The 23599-nt window shown below is 40.8% G+C and overlaps 1 protein-coding gene across 1 annotated transcript in view; it reads right to left on the reverse strand.

The window, feature by feature from the left end:
• The window catches only part of otog (otogelin), a 44292-nt gene extending 21850 nt beyond the window's left edge, over positions 1–22442 (reverse strand). The window contains exons 1-24 of the mRNA XM_063881357.1: positions 22350–22442; positions 20815–20916; positions 19913–20070; positions 18684–18805; positions 18232–18440; positions 17744–17874; positions 17557–17663; positions 16792–16901; positions 15777–15902; positions 15552–15660; positions 15165–15211; positions 14136–14281; positions 12114–12246; positions 11354–11530; positions 10678–10818; positions 10198–10410; positions 9347–9512; positions 7940–8014; positions 7571–7614; positions 7070–7235; positions 2403–2510; positions 1628–1766; positions 637–771; positions 311–457 (exon numbers count right to left, since the gene is read on the reverse strand). Coding sequence (XP_063737427.1) covers positions 311–457; positions 637–771; positions 1628–1766; positions 2403–2510; positions 7070–7235; positions 7571–7614; positions 7940–8014; positions 9347–9512; positions 10198–10410; positions 10678–10818; positions 11354–11530; positions 12114–12246; positions 14136–14281; positions 15165–15211; positions 15552–15660; positions 15777–15902; positions 16792–16901; positions 17557–17663; positions 17744–17874; positions 18232–18440; positions 18684–18805; positions 19913–20070; positions 20815–20916; positions 22350–22377 — 3039 coding nt within the window. The 5' untranslated portion in view covers positions 22378–22442. The remainder of the gene's footprint in view (positions 1–310; positions 458–636; positions 772–1627; positions 1767–2402; positions 2511–7069; positions 7236–7570; positions 7615–7939; positions 8015–9346; positions 9513–10197; positions 10411–10677; positions 10819–11353; positions 11531–12113; positions 12247–14135; positions 14282–15164; positions 15212–15551; positions 15661–15776; positions 15903–16791; positions 16902–17556; positions 17664–17743; positions 17875–18231; positions 18441–18683; positions 18806–19912; positions 20071–20814; positions 20917–22349) is intronic.
• Positions 22443–23599: the final 1157 nt, after the last annotated feature.

Genomic DNA, 23599 nt, shown 5'->3' on the forward strand with positions numbered 1-23599 from the left:
TCTTAAAATATTCGATATGGTCCGAGTTAACACAACAGAGAGAACGGGTGTTTGACATGAGGTTGCTTTGTCAACAGCTGAAGCCAAGAATGGACTGAATTATCAAGCAAAAGTTTATACTGTGGAGATTATGTATATTAGAGTCACTACAATACAATATTTATATTACTCAGGGAGTACCGGGGGAGACAGAAAGCTGACTAACTAGCTGACTAATTGTAGTTTAAATATGGATAAAACACATATTAGTTGATGTTTTAGCTTCAAGTGACCCTTTAAATAGAAAAATATCACTGAACCAGCGTCCTACCTGCCAGCGGGGTCCGACTTGGATGTGGATGCTGGTCTTTCGGTCCCAGAGGACGGTGACTTCTTCCTCTGGGAAATGAACCACAGTGAAGTATCCAGCTGGCCAGATGAACATCCTCTGCTTCCTGTCAATCACACTAGATGGATTCTGCAAAATTTGGACATCAATTTTACTGAATTGTTTGTAGAAACTATTCTAGATTTGACTTAAATATAATCCAGCAAAACCAGTGACAATAAATGTTCTGCTAATGCTACTTAAAGGTGAGACAATAAATCAAGTTTATTGTATTTTAGAATTGATGCTCCTATATAAGTTAGTCTTACCGGCTTTCCAGAGTCATCATCAAATACTACGACGGATCTTCCGATGTTGATCAGCAAGGACTTCCTGCAGATGACTCCGCTGTCGAAGCAGTCGACGTTCTCGGCTGTTATACTGAGCATCACCTCAGCACTGCTCTGTGAGCGAGAGAAAACAAAATCACAGAAAATACAAAAAATCCTGAAACTTAACCTAACATGATACTTTTATACTTATAAATACGTATATGATGGGGTCAACATTTTGACAAAAAGAAGACTTTTAATAAACAAAGGGAGTAAAAAGTAGTTTTTTTTAGTTGTATGGTTTTATTTACTTAAAGGGCCTTTGAAGTATATCTTGTAGCGATGTTTGTGAAGATGATGAAGAAGTCTCCGGAGACACCAGCTTGTATATAATAAGGTTTATTACAACAGCATAGTATCATACACCAACACGGGCGATACGGGGTTCCCAGAGCCAATTGTGGAAGTCCCCCGAACGTTCTTTGTACATGCCATTTAAAGAGGAAAAAATAGTGTGTGCACCTAAAGTGTGTATATTCCCATGAGGTAGGCTTAGTAGGGCACCCTATGTGCCCCACTAAGGTGACCTAGGTCAGTTCCTAGGGGAACTTTAACGTATTCCAGATGTTGTTTTTCACTCTTCTTCCACCCAACATTCCTCTGACCTCAGAGAGTATCTACCTTTGTATATCTCCAGATTTAATACACCACACCTTAAAGTATCTTTCTTTTTTATAATCGGAAATATTTTCTAGAGCTGCCATTCTCACAAGACCTTTTCTGAAAACTGCTGTGATTACCTTTTGTTGCATTTGGACACGGTGAAAATCAGTTTTAAAGTAAACCTCAAATAAAACTGCTAAAACCCGGAAATAAAAGCAACCTAAAATCTAAAAACGCCTTAAGTGTACAGATAAATAGCAAAAGGGTTAAAATATATAAAAAAACACACTTTGTTTCTCTTAGTATAGATACATTCTTTCAATACCTTTACAAGATAGACCTTGCATGCACCAACGTAGTCAAATAGCAATCCGTCAAACGTCCTGTAGTGGCGGTCACCGTAGGCCATGCACATCGATGGACACGGATGAAACACACACTGGAACGTCCCATGCTGGCAAACACTACAAAGACAGCAAAGCTTCAGTGATTCAGCATCAACTTGTTCCCACTTAGTGAGGGGACATTTTTTTCTCGTCTAATGGCCTCCTTTTGTCGGGAGCCTCAGGTTTACAGCAGGCTGAAAAGTGGCCAGTGAATTGTCAAAGGCTGAATCACTTGCTCATTGCACTATTAGGCTGTCATCTACATCTTCTTCCCTGGCTATGGCTTGAAGGAGAAATGGGAGGATGGGAGAATGACTGAGATCACTGGGAGAGTGTTTCCTTTCACTGGTGATGAACAGTCTGAGGCAGAGGGAATCAAAGAGTCATACAAGGGCCCGCTCTGTTTTCATGGCCTTTTCTGATCCGTGATAGCAGAAAATTATGGATATCAGGTGGCCACTTTTGCTGCTCTGACGATCTCAGGGAGTCCACGCTTTCAGGCAAAATCTGACTTTGAAAAATTAGCAGCGTTGATGGCGATTTGTCTTAAATCTGACAGATAATGTTGGCTGATGATTGGTGGGGATAATACAAATTTGTGTACCCTTACAAAATGGATGAAGGCCAACCGAAGAAAGGAAAAGATCATGAGGAAACACAAGACAAAGTTTTACATAAAAGCTTGATCTGATTTTATATGTGGCATGAACTTACCACTGATGGCATGGGGAGGACACCCTGTCGCCGGGGTAATACTCCTTTCCTTTCCACAGGCAAGGGCAGGAAGCGGGTTCAAAACACTCGTCTCCATGTTTCAGCAAGCTAGGGGCAAACATAAAAAAATTCTAGTTTCACCTCATCAGACTCTACTGGATTAAAATGAAGAGATTCACTTATGTATCATTGTGTTAACTGTTGGCACAATGGCTCCATACTCTTACAGGAGGAATAGATTTGTCCTATTAAAACATACATAAGCAAGATGCTAATATCAGTTGGCTTGGTATGTCCATTGAGAATTTACCAATACCAGCAGCCGACTGTTAACAGGAAAATGCTCATAACAGTTTCCCAGTGCCTAAATTGACATCTTCAAATTATTTTCTTGTCAAAAGGCATCTAATGTGGTCTAAAATCCAAAAGCATTACTTATGTAATCAGAGAACGGTTCCTAACTTTTTGCTTCAAAATCGATCTTAACATTGACATCGATCGTCAGATGTCTGATTTTTTTTCTGTTGATCAACTTACTGTTTTAGTTCTAATGAATGTGACACCAGACACCTAGTTTGTATCACCATGAAGCCAAACTAACTCCGAACCTTAACAAAGTTTAGGGTAGCAGACCTTTTTACACTCAACCCAAGAGGTACAACAACATCTTTGTAAATTAGGAAAACTTCTCATCAATGGACCAAAGACGAGCAGTAGAATAGTCCCACATGGAGATTTGTGATGTGAAGCTAATGAGAGTAAGAATAAACTGATTGAATTGTTGACAGAAATCATTGATAGGCCAACAGAGCCTCAGAAGTCTAATTTGCAGTTTTTATTCAAGAACAAGATGCAATCATGTTAGAACATAAACATCATTCAGAGCTCCTGTATTTATCTCTAACCCTAATATGATGACTGTTGTTTGCCAAAAGATCAACAGAGGCAGAGCCAAAGCAGGTTAGCTTCCAGAGCGGAGCCCAGAAACAAAGAGGGAGTGAGTTTTAGGAGTGGACGATTGTGGATGAAAAGCTGTAACACTTGTTAGTTACATGAGAAAACCAGACAATTAGGATTCTCAGAGATAGAGAGAGAAACAGTCTTTGTCCGGATGCCTCCATTTGCTTTCCACTCTGCGAGACGAGGCTGATAAGTATCTTGTAATATCCAGGGTTGAGCTATATCCACTGGCAAGGCTGCAGACAATGAAGTGACATACTGAATGGTCCCGCCACAAACCTCAGGTTCATCTGAGTAGAGTTACACCGCAGATAAAACAGTGTTAACAGCTTCCTTTATCTGCACGCCAAGCTGCCGTATCAATTACTCTGATCAAAGATGCTGCAATCATTCATTCTCCTGACTTACGTGCACATTATGAATAAATCCACATAAACACAGCGCTCATTTTTATTTTAATTCCATCAGATGGTGTTAAAGTGAATGAGGAGGATGTTGTCGCGTAGAGTGGCGACAGGCGGGCCAGACAATGCAAAAGCTTGGCTGCAGTCCAGTGAAGATCACAGGTTTAATCATACCAGATAACAAAAGCAGACAGCCCCACACGAACTGTTAAAATAACCTTCATTGTTTGGCAGGATTTAGTCCTGCCAAACAATGAACAGTCTCATTGTTATCTGTCCTGCTGATATTGCTATTTCTTTTGAAGTTTACGTGAACCTGAGATATAACTGTATAAGCTGAAATTGTTATTTTTTAAAATAATTGGTTGTGTTGGTTATACAGATGCGGTTGTTAAATGGTGGTTATCTTTGTGTTTCTTGTAATGTTCCATGTAGGGAGGTGACAAGATTTCTACGGCCTGACAAATTACCATCCACCAGAATGTGGCAGAGATTAGACATACATGCAGAATCTGTAGGCAATCATAGAGTTTGGTTTTGGTATCGGAAACACTCCAATTTCCAGATTTAGTCTGTGTATAATTCACCACCGCTTATTGAGCCGAAGAGGCAGGACTTTTTGGCCAGATGGCACGAGCTCATCAGCTATCGTCTTTGACAAATTAGCTTTTTATCAGTTTGTAAAGTGGCTTCTGGTGAAACAATCCGGTGTTATACGTTGGCATCTCCCTGTTTAACACAATGGACTTAAGTCATCAGACACATAGCCAATGGGTCGCGAGATTGGAGAAACACAGGACGAAACCATTACGACGGTTTCATGTAAGGTATCCTGAAGTTCTTTGGAAATGAGTGCACATATTTAAATGTTGCATCAGGCCCAATCCTTAAATTCCAGTAAGCTGAACTAATTCAAACACAATCAGACATTCAGCTGTAAATGAGATATAAAGTAGTATTTTAATCAACAATGAAATACAAAATGTTTTTCTTTTGCAATCTCTGCATAGGTACTCTGAAACAGAAACCATACAGTTTCCAGGCACCAGTTGAGTATTAATTGAAAGTTACCAGTTTTTCTTCAATGGGAGTATTGAAAGTATGAAATAATACAATTTTAAAAATACTACTGGGTTTTGTTGGGGCACCTTATATGACCCCCAAAACCCCAACATGTTCATCGAGCTAGGTTTTGATGTTCCAAAAGTCAACATGGTTTACAGTTGATTCTTGTAAATTATCACTGCCCAACCTGCATCTTCATTGACAGGCAGATGTGTGTGTATTCCATACTGTAACACTCTGTATTGGTCTATAATATCATGAAGCCACTCAAGGTAAGCCCACAGGCCAACAACAGGCTTTAACAGTTGTATGTATACATACTGTAACCAAAACCAGATGCTGGTATGCTGCACCTGAAAGTCCAGGTTCATATGAGTTCAGCTGGGCTAATTGTCACAGAATGAATGGTCTACATTTTGATCATACACAAAGTGTGCCATTGTGAATGAAAACACAATGGCGTCTTCTGTCAGCACCTCAGCTAATTATTTCCCTTTGGAGGTTTTTAAGTCCTGCTGCAGATGAATACCTTGCAGTTGACTTTGAGTTTTTTTCTGTTTCCATGATAATCATCTAAGTGTAAAGTAGTATTAATATGACAGATGGAACACCTGCTTATCATCTGCAGTCTGGTTTAGAAAGGAAAACCAAAGCCAGCCAGTTGAAGACATGTGGCTGATGTGGTCAACAAAGGCAATGTGTAAAACACATTTTTCTTAAGCCAGAGAGGAATACTCAAGTATGAAGTCTAGGCTTTATAATTTATATCCATATTTTATCTGTCTTTTGCTCATATCCACCATCACATATGAGGAAAAAAAAGGCAGCTAAGTTTAAATACGTTAATTAGAGAATAAACGTTGATTCACAAGAAAAGTAGCTCTCTGAATACATGCAGAAAAGCATTATCTGCCACCACATCTTTTTCACTATGACGTCAGCAGAATGTGTTAAAGGGGCCCCATTATGTGTGTCCTGTAGTGTGTTATATAGGTTTTTGTGCATGTAAATGGTCTGCAATGACTGAAATCCCAAAGTAGGAGTGTCTCTCGCGCAGTCCTTTGTGTACACATGCGGCACAGTGACATCACTACGTAACACTTGGGCTTTCTTAAATCAGAGTCATGACTGAACCTTCAAACTATCATTGCACTTATTAATCCAGCTGTCATCAAGGGGCTGAAAGAGATCTCTTTGTGTCTATATTCAGATTAACAGCACACAGACTCTCAGGTTGGTGGACATTATGATTCACTTGTAACAAGACTGGCAAAACTCTCATCATCACAAAGGTCATCTTTCTCAAAGGTGAGTAGGAATAAATGAATCACAGCAGCAAGTCAGAAGAGCTTGACGCAGGATCAACATGACTGTATTCTTCTATTTAATTAAAATGATTATTCTCTCTGCAATACAGTATAAGGCCTGCTCTTGTCAGATACCCTACCAGCTGTATAATCTCCACCAAAGCGTCATAAGCAAGGATATGTTTTGCAAAACGGTTGCCAGTGCATATTGTTATCAAGATGACTCCTGGTTGATGTCACAGAATGAAACCACTTAACCTTCCTTGCAGGCCGACAGCGGGAGGGAATTACAGGGATCAGGTGACTGTTTTCTACTCCATAATGTCTGTCCACCTCATCGGACACCTATAAGGACTTTTTACTCCCACAGATGACCTAAGACTCATAAAATAAGGCTGCCAGCAGTAACACAACACTATGACTAAATAAAATAAACGTCAGGGGCACAGTCAGCCCTGCAAACTCAGCGCTTTAGATTTCACCAAACCTCCACGCTCATTTATGAACCTTTATTTATCAAGAAAAAGGGTCACACACTTTTCCCATACCAAACAGCTGAGCAGGACGCAGCTCAAATTGCGTACTTCTGTACTCAAGTACATCCTAATGGGAAGTATGGCTGAATGCAAAGCCCTATAAGCAACCCACTGGTGCACTCCTTATGGTCAACAATCTGATTGTGGAACACTGGACAATTCCCACACAATGATCGCCATCTTTTATGTGTAACTGAAGTTGTGGGACCAGTAGGGATAGCAGTAGGTTGTCAACACAGCACTATACAAATAAAATGTATTGTGGGGTTTCTTTCTTTATGCAAGTACCACTATGCAAGTTCTGAAAGAATCTATCATTCATTTGATAGAGTTATTAGAGCAGCCTGTAATGATTTTTTAGCACAAATTATAACAAACTGAATAACTTCACTCACTCAGGGGGGCAGGTACACCCGGCCACACAGGGCTCGTGCGTGGAGCAGGTTAGGTTGAGCAGGTAAGATTCGCAGGTGCGTTCGCAAGCCACGCCCTTTGCCGGCAGGAGGCCGTCGCCACCCTCCGAGCAGTTCTGGTAGAGCTGACCAGCTGGACACAACATGTCTATAAGATGAGAAGAAGAAAATCACAGGCGAGTAACACACTGCAGGAAGATGAAAAAATGTATAGGATCCAGTAGCTTCAGTTATATCTACCCTGCTCCCTCCATCCTCTTTCATCCAATGGTATTCAGGTCAAGTTTCTCATAATTATATGTATTTGATGTGCTTTTTATGAATAATCACATTACATTTTAGTCTATGATCTGCTAGAAGTGTGGTACTGTCTTCCTATTTTTATAAAAATCATTAAATTATATACTTTAATGTGACATGTTAAGCAGGGCAAGCATCTGCCCACTCAATATAAACTCAGCTAAAGAAACAAAATTTACTTACCACTGTTTGTTTTTTGTGACACCAGTTTACCATTCAGACAGAGTCTGTAAGGAATCATAGGGAGAAAAGGATGGTGGTGATGATGATACATGATGAAATAAATACAGAAAATAATAAAGAACTAGGTTAACAAATGAATAAACATGACGCTATGGTTTTTTCAGCTTTGTTCTTACTTATACTTTATCTCTACAACTAGTAGAATGGTAGGCTTTATTCTGTTACTAGATTAAATATTTAGAATCAAGCTCCTCCTCCAGCAGCACTGTGACTGACAGAAGGCAGAACTTTAGATCTAGTTGTTTCTTGTTCTGTTGTTTCTTTGTGTGTGGAGGGTTATGATTAGGAAGACGGAGGAGAGGATCTTACTGAACACCTGCTGATGTCATGATCACATCACCTGGCTCGTAATCTGCTCCAAGGAAACTGCAGGGACACTCGCTCCTGTAAAGAACAACACTCATTTGTAAGGCATATTGTACAGCGAGCTGGTCATTATTAGGAAATAAATCAAAGATATTATCCATAAAAAATCGATTAAAAAAAGCGTTTTAGCTTATAGTCCTCTTGTTGTGTTCATAAATCAAACTGCATATAGCTGCAGTCTGTTAAAAGGAAATAACACAGAAAAATGCCCCAGTTGACCAATCAGAGAAGAGTATTCAATTAAGCTGTTTAAGGACAAAAATAAAGCACACAGAAACAGTTGACTGATGAATCATGCATACATGTGACTCAGAGAGAAAAACAGATGCAGAGATTGTTTGTTGTGCAGCATTGCATTGTAAATCTCAGCATAAGCAACAGGCTTTAAATCGGATGTCCGAGAGACCTTCGAAGACACCTTAAGCCAGAATGACACACCAGGCTTTGGGGATGTAAACCAGACACTGCTCAGTTTGTTCATTATTGTGTAAAGAGTAATGTTAAAGAGGGCTTTGTGTTACCTTAAACAGAGCATTACAGGTAAGTGGATAGGGGACAGATAAGCAGGCTTTAGGAGGTGAAATCAGTCTGTAAGGTGTCAAATCCACAACATGCCTACTTTTAAAAAACTTAGTTTGTTTGGGCAGATTTTTCATTGTAAACATGTAAAAAAATGATCTAGGTTGAGGTAAATGGTGCTTAGCAGGGGCTGAAAGCCCTGTAACATATAGGCCAGCGCCACACATTGGCCTCTGTACTACAAATTCTTTCTCACTGGTTATCAGATATCTGTGTCGTCCCCAGCCCGAGCGGGAATAAAAGGGGGGTTTCACGGTGAATTCCTTAATGTAACTCTATCACATGGTAAGTAAGGCACCGCGCTGCACTAGGATGTAAAAACCTGGGACATTTAAGAGGAATTAAGCTGCATGTCTTTTAGGGCAGAGCAGGCTGAAAGAGAGAGCACAATTACTGAGGTCCTCTGGCTCTGTAGCGTCTGCAGGATAGATACAAGGCTTTCCACTTAAAGGCTGACCTAAACTTCAGAGCAGATACAAATATCACTTTGAGAGGATTTGTTTGGTGGAGTGACTCCAGGATTCAAAACCTTTCACAAGAGCGCAGCTAGAGCTGGCCCAATCCACAACAAGGACACATGGTCACACATCCCCTCCTCAAGGCTCAAAATTCAAAATACAGCAAAAAATAAATACAAAGTTTTATAGAAAATGACTTGTTACAGTGATATGCATTGCATCCCTCTTTCTCTGCTTTTTTGTGTGATCAGCAGTTAGAAAAGGGGTCGTTTTTTCCCCTAACGTATACCCCCACCACCTCGGCTGTCCTTACCTGTGCACACAGGTGTGTGTTCGATGGTTGTAGAAGGTTTCCTGGGGGCAGACGCAGCCCTCCTCACACTCCTCCCCACAGTGCTGTGGGACAGAGAGGGCGGAGCAGCGGCGCTGGCAGGACGACACACAGGTCCCGTACTGCATGGTGGCAGGACAGGTGACCGCTGCAGAGAGGGACGGTGTTAAAAGTGTTGTTCAAATTTGCATGTGAACTCATCATTTCACATATACACAAGTAAATATATTTTTATATATTCTTTATTTTCAAACTTGCAGTGTTACTGAACTCTCAAAAGGGCTGTTTTTCAGATTTGGCACACAAAAATCTAGATTTTTCTCCCCAAATGGAGTTGTACTAAATTGTGTGAAATTGGACCAATTCCCCTTAGCTACAGTTATTGGGATATGTAAAGCAGGGAGTGAACTGAATGACTGAATGCCCTGTTTTTCGTTTTACTCTTGGTCATGTAAGGTTGAAATATAGCCTTTTAATTTTTGGAGCATTCTTTAAAACATGTATATTTCTTACTTTGTACTTTCCCTTTTCTCAAATAATCTTTGAGTTTGACAAGCAACACCTCCTCTGTTTAAATGATGTCCCTAATCCTATCGCAGAATATTTACAAGATCAAAATGAGGATTTCAATCTCTTTCAAAGGGCGGGAGAAAAGTTTGGAATTTAGATCTTATTTTGGACTCTAAGACAAGAATAAAAAAAGAAAAGTCTGAGAGATAACATTGTTTGCCAATCACATTTAACAGGACGGTATTCTTTGTACCTGTGCCTCCCTGTGCGTTATGATTAAGACATAAATAATTATTTTCAAAAGTCAGCAGCTGAATACTCACCACAGTCTGTAATCTGTGACCGAAAGTCAACGATGATGGAGAATCTGCGGCAGTGGTGAGCGTAGTGGGCCAGCGCAGAGCAGAGGCAGGGCGTCCCGCACTTACAGGTGTCTGAGCGACACTGCTGATGGAAGGATGTCGGGCTGAGGTATTCGTGGCAGGCGGAGAACAGATCCTGGTTCAGCACATCACACATCTCTGAGGCGTAAGCCACTGAGCAGGGCAAGGAGCAGCAAGTTAGTACAATATGCAAAATTCATAACTCCTGTATCTAAAATATACAAACATATACAAAGAAAAAAGGTAGACTCAAACACATCCATGTAGATTCATGTGTCTACAGTATCTTTATACAGTCATATTTAGGTAAGTTCATAATGTCTGGATATTTATTAATTGTTTAGATATGTAAACAGGATCCCAACATCTTATACTTGACCTACTGAAATAGGAGGGGTTAACATTATGAGAGGAACTGACCGGCCTGCTGGTGTGTATCACAGGGGTCGAGCTGAGGCGTGCTCAGGCTTGTGGAACAGGCTGATGAGACCCTCCAGGCGTTTCCAAACAGGTGAGGAGTGCTTTCTATCATACCTGATGGAGATCTGCAAGAAAACAAGAACACAGATTCATCCCATGGAGCAAGAAACCAGCTAGCTTATTTATATTAAAAAATCTAAAATAAAATAAAGGATTCTGCACGGCTTGTTTTTAACTGCAAAGTCTTTTCCGGAGATCTTCACGCAAAGTGAGTTCCAGTTTTCTTCCTAGTAGGATACGACCACTTCAGTCTCAAACTGTGATGTATATCCATTTACAGCTGTTAGACAACATCCGCCCTTTATGGTGGGCCATTACGACGTGGTACAGTGGAGCCCCTATTCCACTAACAGTAAATTCCTTGTTGAAGTGGTGTGTCCAGTTGGCCGCTCATCTGGCCCGCCTTAAAGAGCTGATCAGAGAGCGAGGCTTTTGATGCCGAGCCGCCGAACCAGTGTGCATTACAGAGAGCGAGTGTGAGAGAGAGAGCACTTCACCATCACTTCCCTGTCCACCTCTGAAACAGGAGCATGCTCTCTCTTTTAAACATAGGAGGGGGGGGGGGGTTTAGAAGAGGGCGCGGGACTGGTCAAAGGTCGACCGGCACACACTTACAGGAAGTCATCTTGGATGTTGCCGTTGAAGGTGCCACACAGGCCCACCGTGTCGTCCTTCCACAGCTCGTCGGCCTGCAGGTAGAGGCGGAACTCCTTCCAGTTGTACTGCAGACGCAGGCCGAACGCCGTCTTCACCTGAAGGAACATGGATGACAGCTCCTGGATGTGGAAGATGTCTGTGAGAGATGAGGAAGTATGGCTTTAAGACGATGGAAGACGAGATAATAAAAGGTGCATTTCCATTAATGTATGAATACATTTTTTAAAGTTGTTTTACATCAGTATTCATAAGCTACCTTCTTCTTCTTCTTGCTTTACCTGGTGCATTCCAACTTAAACATTTCCTTACATATTTAATGTACTTCAAGTTTGAATAATGTTCTGCTGTAAAGTAGTTTCATAGCATTTTTGGATCTGCTTTGCTTTTCACATCAAGATTTATAGTTTTTTTCATTGTCGTATATAATTTCTATCTATTTTCCTATTCCTGAAGGTACCACAACATCAGATCATCCTCACACTGTTCATCACAAAACAAACAAAAGCTGCAGTCAGTGAAAACATTGGTGTTAAAAGGGAGTAATACTCAGAGGGACAGCATTTTGTGCAACAGAATGCAAGCGCTAGTATTAGGAATCTGTTCAATAGCACAGCTGTCATTCAATCTGTCTAGAACTGCAGACTGCTGATAATAATTCTGGCGCTCCATGTGAACAATGTTGAAAGTTGAAAAAAGGGGATGAAAGGGTAAGAAGTTACCGTCAGAATACGGTAGAGAGATGCGGTACTGTCCCGCCATGTAGACCTCGCCAACGTGGCTCAGTGTAATCTCCGTTCTTGGATCCTCGTCAATAACCAGGTTAACTGATTGGATGCAGGCCCCATCCAAATTCTGCAATTGAGACAACATGGCTTGATAAGGCAGGCTGGCATTATCCCAAACAGTAGCAGCAATTCAGATACGCAACAGGACACACAATGAGGGAGAGACAGTGGTAAGTGAGAAAGAGAGAGAAAGAAAGTGAAAGACAGAGATTGGAGGGGAAAAATTACTCACACACCATAATCATAGAAAAGTGGTGGTAGATGAAGTGCTCAATAATTAAAACTAAACTCTTGGATTACAATTGATGAAAGATGTTAAATCTTTCTGGTTTTGCAACTGTGATGATTTCATAAGATGGTTCATACAGAAGCTTTCACTTTTCATTAACTTTTTGTTTATTCACCGTTTATACCCAATGTACTATACCAACCGTTCAATCATTAGCTGGCTAGCTAGCACCAGCCTGTGGGGGTATATTTCTGTTAAGTTCAGCCTCTTACTAAACAGTAATTTACCAAAAACAGTGGTTCTTTTACTTATTTCCCACGTGTACCTTTTATAACATTTTTCTAGGTTACGCACTTGTGTTTTTCTCTACTTGAAACATTTACTGTTGGCAAGGCTACAAATATAAGTGATAAAAGTGGTGCAACAGGGTAAGCAATGAAGTCATTTTGAATAATGGGTTAAGTGAACATCATGCACTGAAAAATCTGAAATATTGACTTTAATTCAATGAATTATGTTAACAAATTCCCCTTTACTATATTAGGTTAGTTGAAAGCATTAATATTAAGTTGAACCTATTTAAACTCAACATTATTGATTTTAACTAGTTATGGGACATTTCTTGACATATAATACACTTAATTCAAGTCAACGTTTTAGTTTTCTTTGTGTGGTAAGTCTGCATATTCCATTTCAATCATTTTTGTGTATGTAGCACCAACACTTCTTGCAAGTCCGTTTGGATCAATAGATCCACAGGTTTGAGCTTCATAACCAAAACACTGCAGGGGTGACATTAACAGTTACACACTCCTTTGTCACAACAAACTTTACACTCAACACGTATCAGACAGTGCATCATATTATGTAAGCATATTGTAAGTTTTACATTAAAAAAATGCCAGTGTCACAGAAGTACTTTAAAAATGTACTTGAGTATACCATGTTGGTCAAAGTATGATTAGTTAATCTGCCGCTCAGATATTGTGAAAGTAAGGAAACCTGCCCATCGCTGACAGTTAGTGATCTGCCTCTATGAATCGTCTCTTTCATAAGTGGCAGAGACTCATAGCCGAAAGGTTTTAGCACCCCCCCTCCTGCTCCTTTTACTCTTCCCATCATTCACCTCCTGTTTTGCGCATAACCTTCTCTCTGTCCAAGTCCCCCACCCCTTCAGTGCCTCTCTTCACCACCCTCCTCACTACAAAGCCGTCCACAGCTCTGTCAGCCAGGCCAGATAAGGTAATCCTGTTCACTTGGCTGTTAGAGGTCTCGGGCCTCTGCTCTGATGAGTGGGACATCTTATATCTCGCCTCCTCCCCTCTATTGCCCCCTGTTTGCCAAGCAGCTCAAGGTCTGCTGGGACACTAAAGGCTCAGTGCGAGGGGAGAGAAGAAGCTCCCAGTCTTTTGTTGCTTTTCATGCTCATTATCTGCCCGGGTTTGATTAACGTTTCCTCAAGGCTTTCAATTCTCTAAGCATGGATCTTGAATAAATATTACCTGGACCCAACCGGGATTATTGAGCACTTAAATTATGATATGATCTACATGACAGACAAATTGCATAAACCCTGTAAGCCAAGACAGGTGAACGCTTGCAAAAGCTGATTGTGGAAGTAGAACAGTTTGACAAGATGTAGAGATGTTTGTTTCAAAAGCAGGAAAAGAAAGGAACTCAACAAGAGGGTGGATAGATAAAATAATGCAGATTAAGCGCCAACTCACGGCTCCACAGGGGGCGTTCTGGATGGTTACTGTGAATTTCCCTGAGTTGCGACTTTTTGCGAGGACGTACTGACATGTTGCAGGGAAGGTGTAGATCCGCCCATCAAAGGACTGAAAATACATATCGCCAGTCACCGAGCATTCGCCTGTAAAAATAGAGAGAGACACTTTCAATTATTTATTGTAAGTCTTATCCATCTTCGCTGCATGTCTCATTCATGGCTGGCAAGCCCCCTTACTTTCTAACTAAAACGCTGCATCCTGTCTTCACACTTTACTGGGATGTCACTTTCTTTTCTCCATAATCAACCCTCTCTCTTTTCCTCCTTACACACATCTCTAAAATTGGGGGTAGAAACGCGCTGATCCGGATTTGCTGCCGATATGACATCATAACCGAAATGTGAGCTGGCTTTACATTGAACTCCTGGCAAACTTAAAGCGACAGTCACAGAATCAGCACTTCAGGTTCAGGGCTGAAAAAGAGGGGTATGAGGCCTTCTGCAAGGGCTGATCTGTTTGGTATTTTGAACAAAACACTTCACAGACACGTTTTGTATAGATATTGCCCTACAATGTATTGTTGAAATATTGCATAATAGGAGACCTTTAAAAAATAGCCCTTCTGCTTTCCTTCTACGTTTATTTTCCTCAGGGTTCATATCAGCCACGATAGAAACATAAACACGCTCACTCGATTGCTGTGAATGCTCTGCAAAAAACAGTATGTCGTACTAGTGAGCTGGCAGGGTAAAGTCTGTTTGATGACTGGTCGGAATGATTCCGACATTTGCATTCTCAAACACAGCTCCAGTGGTTCATGTCAAAATACGCTTGGGGTTGCATTGCATGAGTGAAAGGAACTTAGGAGACATCTTTCTTAACCTTTTGCTATCACAGTATCTTCATCTTACAAGTTCCTTCAGAATGTCTTTCCTCCTCCAAATAAAACACAATCCACACACATGAATGTGACCTTCCGCACAGTTTGAGCTAAAATTAAACTACCCACAGAGGGAGGGCACAAACCTGGGCAGCTGTAGTCGGTGCAGTTCCACACTCCACCAATACATGTGCTGAAACAGAAAGCAGAGACTTCAACAGGTGGAACATGAAAGGCTGTACTAATCAACAGGATCGCTGATAGAAACTGGACACACAGAGCCCAGGTGGTCAGATTGGAGAAGATTAAAAGGACTGCATAGAATCTGCAGAACAATAACCTGCTTTTTGTTTTTTGCTAATACATGATGATGACATCTAATATAACATAGTCTAACATGTGTCCATGTTGTGTCCAAAAACGAAGCTGGTTCTCCTCGGAAACATTTTGGTGCAATATAAGGACAGCATTCCAACAGGGTGATCAAAGTTTTGAATCCTGTTACTTTAAAACTGAAGTTAAACACTGCTCACCAGTTGTTGCATTCCTCCTGAATCGTCTGTCCAGAAGGATAAAACATGCCGTGGTACTCGCAAGGACAGTCGGAAGGCGTTACACAGCCTCCGTCTTCGAAGATCATACCTAAGAAAGGCAACAGTACGGACATTGAGAATTGCTCAAGCTTCATTTTGCTAAATAAAACAATACAAGGTGTATTTGCTTGTACGATAGATAATATAATGTGAATTGAAAATCACCATCAGGACAGTAGCATCCATCCAGGCAGGCCAGTTTGCTGTCGATGCATGTCCGCTCCAGGTTGCAGGATGCTGGGCAGCAGCTGATGCATTCCCTGTACTGCAGACCAAGGGCACACTGCTTCGCTGTTGTAAAAATTAAACACAACAACAATGTCATAAACTTGCTACTGAAAACACTGAGAATAGGAATATCAGACAATGAGTTGACTGGTTTAACTTTGGAGCACCCCTGTTGTGCTAGGAGATTTAACCTCACACTACAGCCTTAAAATTGACTTTCCAGTAAAATGAAAATCTCTGATAGAAGTGAAGTTGAAGGATATCTATTAACAAATACAGCTTATTCATAAAGAGTCCAGTTTATCTGTTGTCTTGATTAAAAGTGATCTGGTCTAGTTAACCTTAGCTACAATAAGCTAACGGTTTCATTAGATAGGCTACACCTGCTCAAAGCTGATACAGAAATACATATGAAACACATCAACATTTTTTAACAACATTAAGAGAAATGTTGAAAGTATGTTATGTAGTATCCAGTTGAATTTTAAGCTATATCTGTAAGTTAACTCTACTGCAGCTCACCTTAGCCACAGTTAGCTAACGGTTCTTAAGCTAACGTAGTTTAGGGAGGCTATGGCAGTACATGTCTGATCAATATAAATAATTGTAGTGGGTCATTTGATTAAATTGTCCTGTGCCTTTAGCAGTCAGTTCAACTATAACGTCTGTAAGCTACAGACAATGTTTACAATGTATTCTAATAATTGCACTTCCTTCACCAAAGGCAAATAAAGGAGACATTTTCTACTACTTTTAATTTCTATATCTGTGTTAATGTTTCAGGAATACAATATGAAGACTTAACTGCAAAGTTATTTTTTCATTAACTTTAATATCTTTCTATATACCATGCAGTGGAGGAACTAAGCATGAATTCATATTGTGTAGTGTCCGGTCGACCTGAATTGTGCAGCTCAGTGGCACACAGTTAAAAACACCTGGAAAAACGTACCACACTGAGGAATGTGCTGCCTCCAGTCGTGCAGTGGGTGGTCAGCGTGGGCACAGGCCCGGGCGTACTCGCTGAACACCTGGCATACCACATCACCGTTGGGACCCGACCTTCAACAAAGTAACAAACAGAGAAGGACTCATTGAGCGGAGTTTGGACTGGTGTGGCCACAGGAGCCAGGTATGCTAAACTAAGAAATAACTACACAGCAGCTGCGTCTCCATCCTAGTTAATGAGTAAATCTCCTAACTATAGGCTTTAAATGTAAAGCTGAAGACGTGTTGGAGTATGGCTGTATCAGTCATCTGATTTTGTCTGAACACAGTAGACTGACTGTCATGGCTAATGTTACTCACAGAAGGTTGGCAGGTTCAGGTTTATGGACCTGAGCCAGCAACACACACAACTAAGAAAACTGTTGGTGGAATCATTTTAAACGAGAGAGTAGCGAAAAAGTGCACACATTATTCTTTGCAGACCTGGACTGTAACAGCGAAATCCAAGAGATCTCAACACATAAAGAAGAGTAGCACCTTACATTTTACTGCAGCTTTATATAACTATATATGTTAAAGATTAAAAATACCCAGGGCAGGATTTTTAAGTTGGTCACTAAAGTACTTTTGTAAAGATTTCTGTTTCTTTTAGCTGAATTGATATGAAACATGGATACTAATGACAATAGATTCATGTCTAAGATTTCTGTGTTATCCTGACGTTTCATCATTAGGACAAATAAAATGGTATCTCAGCAGGAGTTCTCACATGCAGAGGTCATTGGAGCAGCTAGCCATGTAGGAAAGCGGGCTGACAAAGTCATGGCAGCTCTGAAACGGAGGATCCAGCAGCATTGCACACACCTCTTCCACTTTCTGCAGGCACAAAACACATAGAGTTTTTCACTTGAAAAATATATGCATAGACATTTCTTTGTAGCATAGAAGCATTGTACCAGCAGGACATGAGGCTCCACTGAAGCACAGGGTGATGAGAAGTCAGAGGGCACCATGGGACACCGAGCCTCGTGGGGTTTCGTCTCCACCCAGCTGTTTCCAAACAGCTCAATTTCATGAGTCAGCACGCCTGGGAATTACAGAAATTCATTTTAAATCTTGTTTCAAAGCATGACTCATGTTTTAAGTTGCTTTCCTTCGATAAAAGCAGCAAATTATTTCAGTTCATATCAGGACACTGCCCACATGCTTGGGGTAGATAATTGGTAAGTAAACTAGCAGTGCTGGAATGTAACCAACTCACTTTTGGACTACTAGTACACGTTAGGTATTTGTGCATGACTTGAGAACTTTTTACTTCACTTCATTTGGTCTTTGTTTTTAGAGATGTTAATTTCTGCGACTAGGACTGTATGTGTTGCCAGCAGGAAAAATATTTGAGTATTTGCTCGTTACTGTTTCATATTTAGACTGAAAATTATTATACCATAACTCGTCTTCAGGTCATCCTGGACGTCTGCATTGAAGTTCCCACACAGGCCGCAGGTTCTGCCCACAAATTCCGGGCTGAGTTTGATGTAGATGGAGCCGCTGCGACCCTCCCAGGCCAGAGTAAAGCCGTGCTGCTGTGTCACCAGGACATACTGCGAGATCTGCTCCAGCTGCAGGTCGTGGATGTGGAGAGGCAGCTGCAAACTGAAGACAGAGACCGTAAATACACCCTGGTACCACCTTCACTTCTATAGGGAGCTAACACTGACTTCTATACAGCATTAATCTTGAAAGAAATACAGAAATACACTTTAAAGTATATTGCATTTGTGGGAGAGAGGAAGCAGTCTTATGCAAACTGAAATAAATAGGAAATACTTCAGTAGAAATAACAAATATATTTGGAAGAGCAAGGTGTTCAGTTATGTCTTGTGCTACACTTCTGACCTTTGGCCCTTGTAGGTCACGTTGGTGGCATGCAGCTGAACCTCACCCTCCCACGGGAGGAAGAGGCTGACAGAGCGTTGGCAGGTGTACGGGGCAGAGCTGCAGCCCTGGTCATTGTGGACCTGCAAACAACAAGAGCGATATGGAAATAATATGACTATTTTATTTATCTCCTTGTAAGAAATCATACTGATGTTTTTCACTCCTTTAAATTCCAAATTCGGATTTAACAGCAGTGTTTTTTAATTGGTTTCCTAAATTCCAGGCAGAATCATTTGATTACAACAGGAAAATGAATGTGGATTAGTCCGCTGCTGTAAAAAGTCCCCAAAAATACAGTATTTCCTCATGTTTAAATGATGTTCACTAAACAACACAGTGACCAGCTGTTTTATTAAAAATAAACTCTGTGTTTGTAATTAATTATAAGGGTTTTCTTCGGTGGGAACCAAGGGGGGCTGAGAGCCACAAACACAAAGTATTAAGGGACAGAATTACACACTTGGTTTTGGTATTTACGTGATTTTGTGTTGCCAATAAACTTTTACTTTAAAAGGCTCTTTTTAGCCTGCTTTTTCTCTGCTTCTTTGTTTTAAAATGTTTTTTTTCTTTTTGGACAAATAAAGTGAAGTTGAGAGAGTTGTTATTTTGATCATGCCCCAGCTCCCCCTGAATGACCGGTCTAAACGCTGAAACTTGAACTTAAGTAGCACACATTCCCCAGCAAAGTGTGGCTCTGTCTACTACAAAGGAAAATGTCATCTCAAATCCTTTTAACACTTTCTGCCTGGCAGATTTGGAGCATTGCAACTTTTTAGTTTCTGTGGTTTATGATGTGCTCCTTACCATTAACACCAGCATGAATGTACGATCAATATTCATAACGCATTTCTTTTCATGTTCCCTGTTTGGGTTGTGTTTCCAATACACAGATAAAGTATCTGCTGCCTTTTCAGGGGAACAAAGTCCCGGTCTGTTGCAGTTGCTTTCAAGGCATGGTGGGTAATTGCAGTATTTAATGGTAATTGACTCTAATAACCAGATAGCTTTCGTTAATCTTCAGAGCAAATCTTTCCCTCAGGCTGAGACTGAATCTTGCAGAAGTCAGAAAGGAGAGTGTTTTTAAGCAGTACGCCTCGAGTCCAAACATTCCTCAATTGGAAGAAGGCGTCGGACCAAAACAGTCTGAGCAGCTTCTATTGGTAGGATTTATTTGAGTTTGAACTCACCTGGACGACGATGCTGGCCTGGGTGGTTTCCTCACAGTCCTTCAGAAGGGTGTACGTGCAGCGACCAGGGAAGTAGTAGTAGAGGCCGTCAAAGGTCTCAAAGTTGTACTGACCCCACGTCCGACACGTCATCTCCCGCTCAAAGCCGGGATTTGGAACTGTTAAAAAAGGAAGGATTATGAAAGAAATTCCCATCATTAAGTTCAGTCTAAAGAAAGACGGTCAAATATTCTAAACAAAAGAAATGTCGCTTAGAAAAGTACCTCTTCTTTAGTTTCATATTTTTCAAGTCATCCTGTATCATTCTTGCTGCTTCATTTTTTTTACCCTTTTATGTTTAACCTCATTTTTTTTGTCTGGTTCTACTGTGTTTTCCCTTTTTTTTTTAAATGTTATGAATTGTAAGGTGTCCTTGGGTGTTACAAAAGGCTCCTCCTAATAAAATGTATTATTATTATCATTTTGTTCAACCACAGATGGACATAAGAGTTATAGAGACTTTAAACATCTAAATGTTAATAAATATGTATTTATAATGCCTTTTGGGTCACTGTTGCCTTAAAACATTGAAAACTTCTCAACCAAACTGGTAGTTTTTGGCTTAAAATAACATGTGTTAGGGTTTAGTTTGGTAAAACCTAAAATGTTGTTATTTATATTTAAAAGTTCAAATGAATAAACAAACCTTGAAAAACTGGCCTAATAAGCCCTTAAAGGACAGGGATGAAAACTGTACAACATGAGCTAAATGCTGAAAACTGAACTGAAGCTATATTTAACAATGTAAATATAACTCCACAATTCTAGCGTATAGATAATTGTGTAATGACTGATGATTTTTTTTCTCTTTCAAAACATTAAAATCGACTTCTAAAAAGAAGAATATAAAGTGTGTGGTTTACCTGTCTGACATCTGTCTCCAGTGGCCTGATACAGGCTGCAGTCACATGACTCCGACTGAGCGCACTGTCCTCCGTTCAGACAGGGAAACACACATGGCTCTGCTGAGAGAAAACACACAAACATACAATTACACTGCTGTAGTGTGTGTGTGTGTGTGTGTGTGTGTGTGTGTGTGTGTGTGTGTGTGTGTGTGTGTGTGTGTGTGTGTGTGTGTGTGTGTGTGTGTGTGTGTGTGTGTGTGTGTGTGTTTCAGGGGGGTAATCATTTTCCATTACCAGACTTTTTTACTGAAACTAATTTCACCCATTTCCTTATTCCTTACAGTACTTCATATTCATCTTGAAAGAGGTTTACTGATTCAAATTCTAACTGAATATAGAGAGTAAAAAAATGTGTGCAGGATTCCTTATTCCTAACCATTTAACATTTCTCAGGTTAAAAATTAAGAAAGAAAAAGTAAGATTATAAATATAAAATGCAAATCAACCACTGCAACAGATAGCTAACGTTGAGTAACTGCAGGTCTCTAAGCAAATCCCCTGTCTGTCAGCAGTCATACGGAGTGATGGGGCCCCAGCAAATGTTTCAGTCACTGAACGTACCACCAAACACCAAACAGGGGCTCCACATCCTGCAGTAGCACCATCTGTTCGGTGGGTCTGACAGCAGGTCTGTTCAGCCAGCCACGACCCACACAAGCCCAGGTAACATACGGGGGGTTATGAGAGGGGTCATTGGGGGGGGGGCAATTAATCAGATAAAAGCTATTTTCCTTTTTCTCATTCTGTGAGGGGAAAGTTAAACAGAGGACTCACTTGTTGCTCTATTAAAAGCTGCAATATACAACTTTCTGGATCTTCAAAAATGTCTTCAGGCGGTTTAAAAAACGTTGGACATTTTGGGCAGAATATCTGTCAGGCCTGCAATGCTGAGTGTTTTTAGACTTATTCATAATTACTGTTTAGTTCAATAATTAAGTCCTTCATGATGGAATGATTTTGCAACACTGTAAGTTTTTGTCCAAATCCAGGTGATAGGGTGCCGTTTGCTAAGCATGTTGACAAATGAGATGGCCCAGGGTCTCGTGACTCAGGCAACGGGCTTCCAAAAATGTTGAAATATATATATTAACAATTAAAATACTATATTGGTGCACCTCCACCACAACAATCACACATCCAAAAAATAGAAAAAGTCCATTAAATGTCGCTTGCCGGAGGCTCAGTCAAAGAGAGCACAAAAGGTGACTCTGGTAGGGGGTCCCAGTCCACAATGCCGTTGTTTAAAAAAAAAAGAATAAAATGTATTGCTGTTATTTATAGTGCTTAAAGATTGCTTTGTGTGAAGACAAGTGGGACAGCAACACAGTTTTTTGAGCGCTGCAAATATTTTACATTAGACAGAACAGACGAAAGTAAACATAAAAACGTTCCCTTTTCAATTTTCTTTCCTTGTGCCATCTTAACAATATAAAAATGTATCCTTAATCATGGCTTTAAGATTGAATTTTACATATGACCCTTTATAAACATACCTTCAATCCGGCGAAATGATGACCTCATGGCTTCCTTCCCCTGCCTGGCTGACAGGGAAATATTACTTGGAGGACCATCTCTGCTGAATGTGTTTCCTGATAAACCGGATGATGATTGGTTTGATGGCAATTGGACAGACGGTGTTGAATTGGACTGTGATTGGTTATGTGATGTCAAGATTGATGATACACGGTGTGATATGTTTAAACTGTTTAAGGATGTATTAGCTGCTACTAAAGTGCTTGGTGATTGATTTGAATATGTTGAGTCAAGTGCTGATTGGTCTGATGTCTTTGCGCCGTTTGTTGATTGGCTTAATGGTGTCTGACTGGATGAAAATTGGCTAGGTTTTGTAGTACTGGCTGAGTGGTGAGCTACGTTTTTGGCAAGGGCATTGCTGACTGGTGATTGACTGGCTGGCACTGTGATGGGTGATGATTGGCTGGATTTGGCTGTCCTAGTTGAAGACTGGCCAGGTGGGGCCTTCTTTGTTGGTGATTGGCTGGTTGGTGATATTTTGGTTGGTGTTTGACTGGCTGTTGGTGTGGTGCTTAATGTTTTTCTTTTGATTGTGTGTGATTGGCTGGACCGCACTGTTTGGGTTGGTGATTGGCTGGTTTGTGTTGTGTTGCCTGGTGATTGGCTGGCTGCTGTTCTGCTTGTGGATGATTGCCTGGCTTGTGTTGTGCTGCCTGTTGATTGGCTGGCCAATGTTTTGGTGGTGGGTGATTGACTAGCTTGTGTTGTGCTGCCTGGTGATTGGCTTGCTGATGTTTTGATGGTTAGTGAAAGGCTGGCTTGTGTTGCGCTGCCTTGGGATTTCCTCTTTGATGATGTGGTGGGTGATGATTGGCTAGTTGGTGTTATGTTACCTGGTGATTGGCTGGCTGATGTTTTGGGGGTTGTTGATTGGCTATTTTGTACTGGGCTGCCTGGTGATTGGTTGGCTGATGTTATGGTGGTTGGTGATAAGCTGGCTTGTGTTGCGCTGCCTTGGGATTTCCTCTTTGATGATGTGGTGGTTGATGATTGACTAGTTGGTGTTAAGTTACCTGGTGATTGGCTTGCTGATGTTTTGGGGGTTGTTGATTGGCTAGCTTCTGATGCGCTGCCAAGTAACTGGTTGACTGATGTTTTGTTGTTTGCTGATTGGCTATTTTGTACTCGGCTGCCTGTTGATTGGTTGGCTGATGTTATGGTGGTTGGTGATCTGCTGACTTGTCCAGTGTTGCCTAGTGATTGGCTGGTT

This window comes from Eleginops maclovinus, chromosome 4, assembly GCF_036324505.1.
Source record: "Eleginops maclovinus isolate JMC-PN-2008 ecotype Puerto Natales chromosome 4, JC_Emac_rtc_rv5, whole genome shotgun sequence".
Lineage (NCBI taxonomy): Eukaryota > Metazoa > Chordata > Actinopteri > Perciformes > Eleginopidae > Eleginops > Eleginops maclovinus.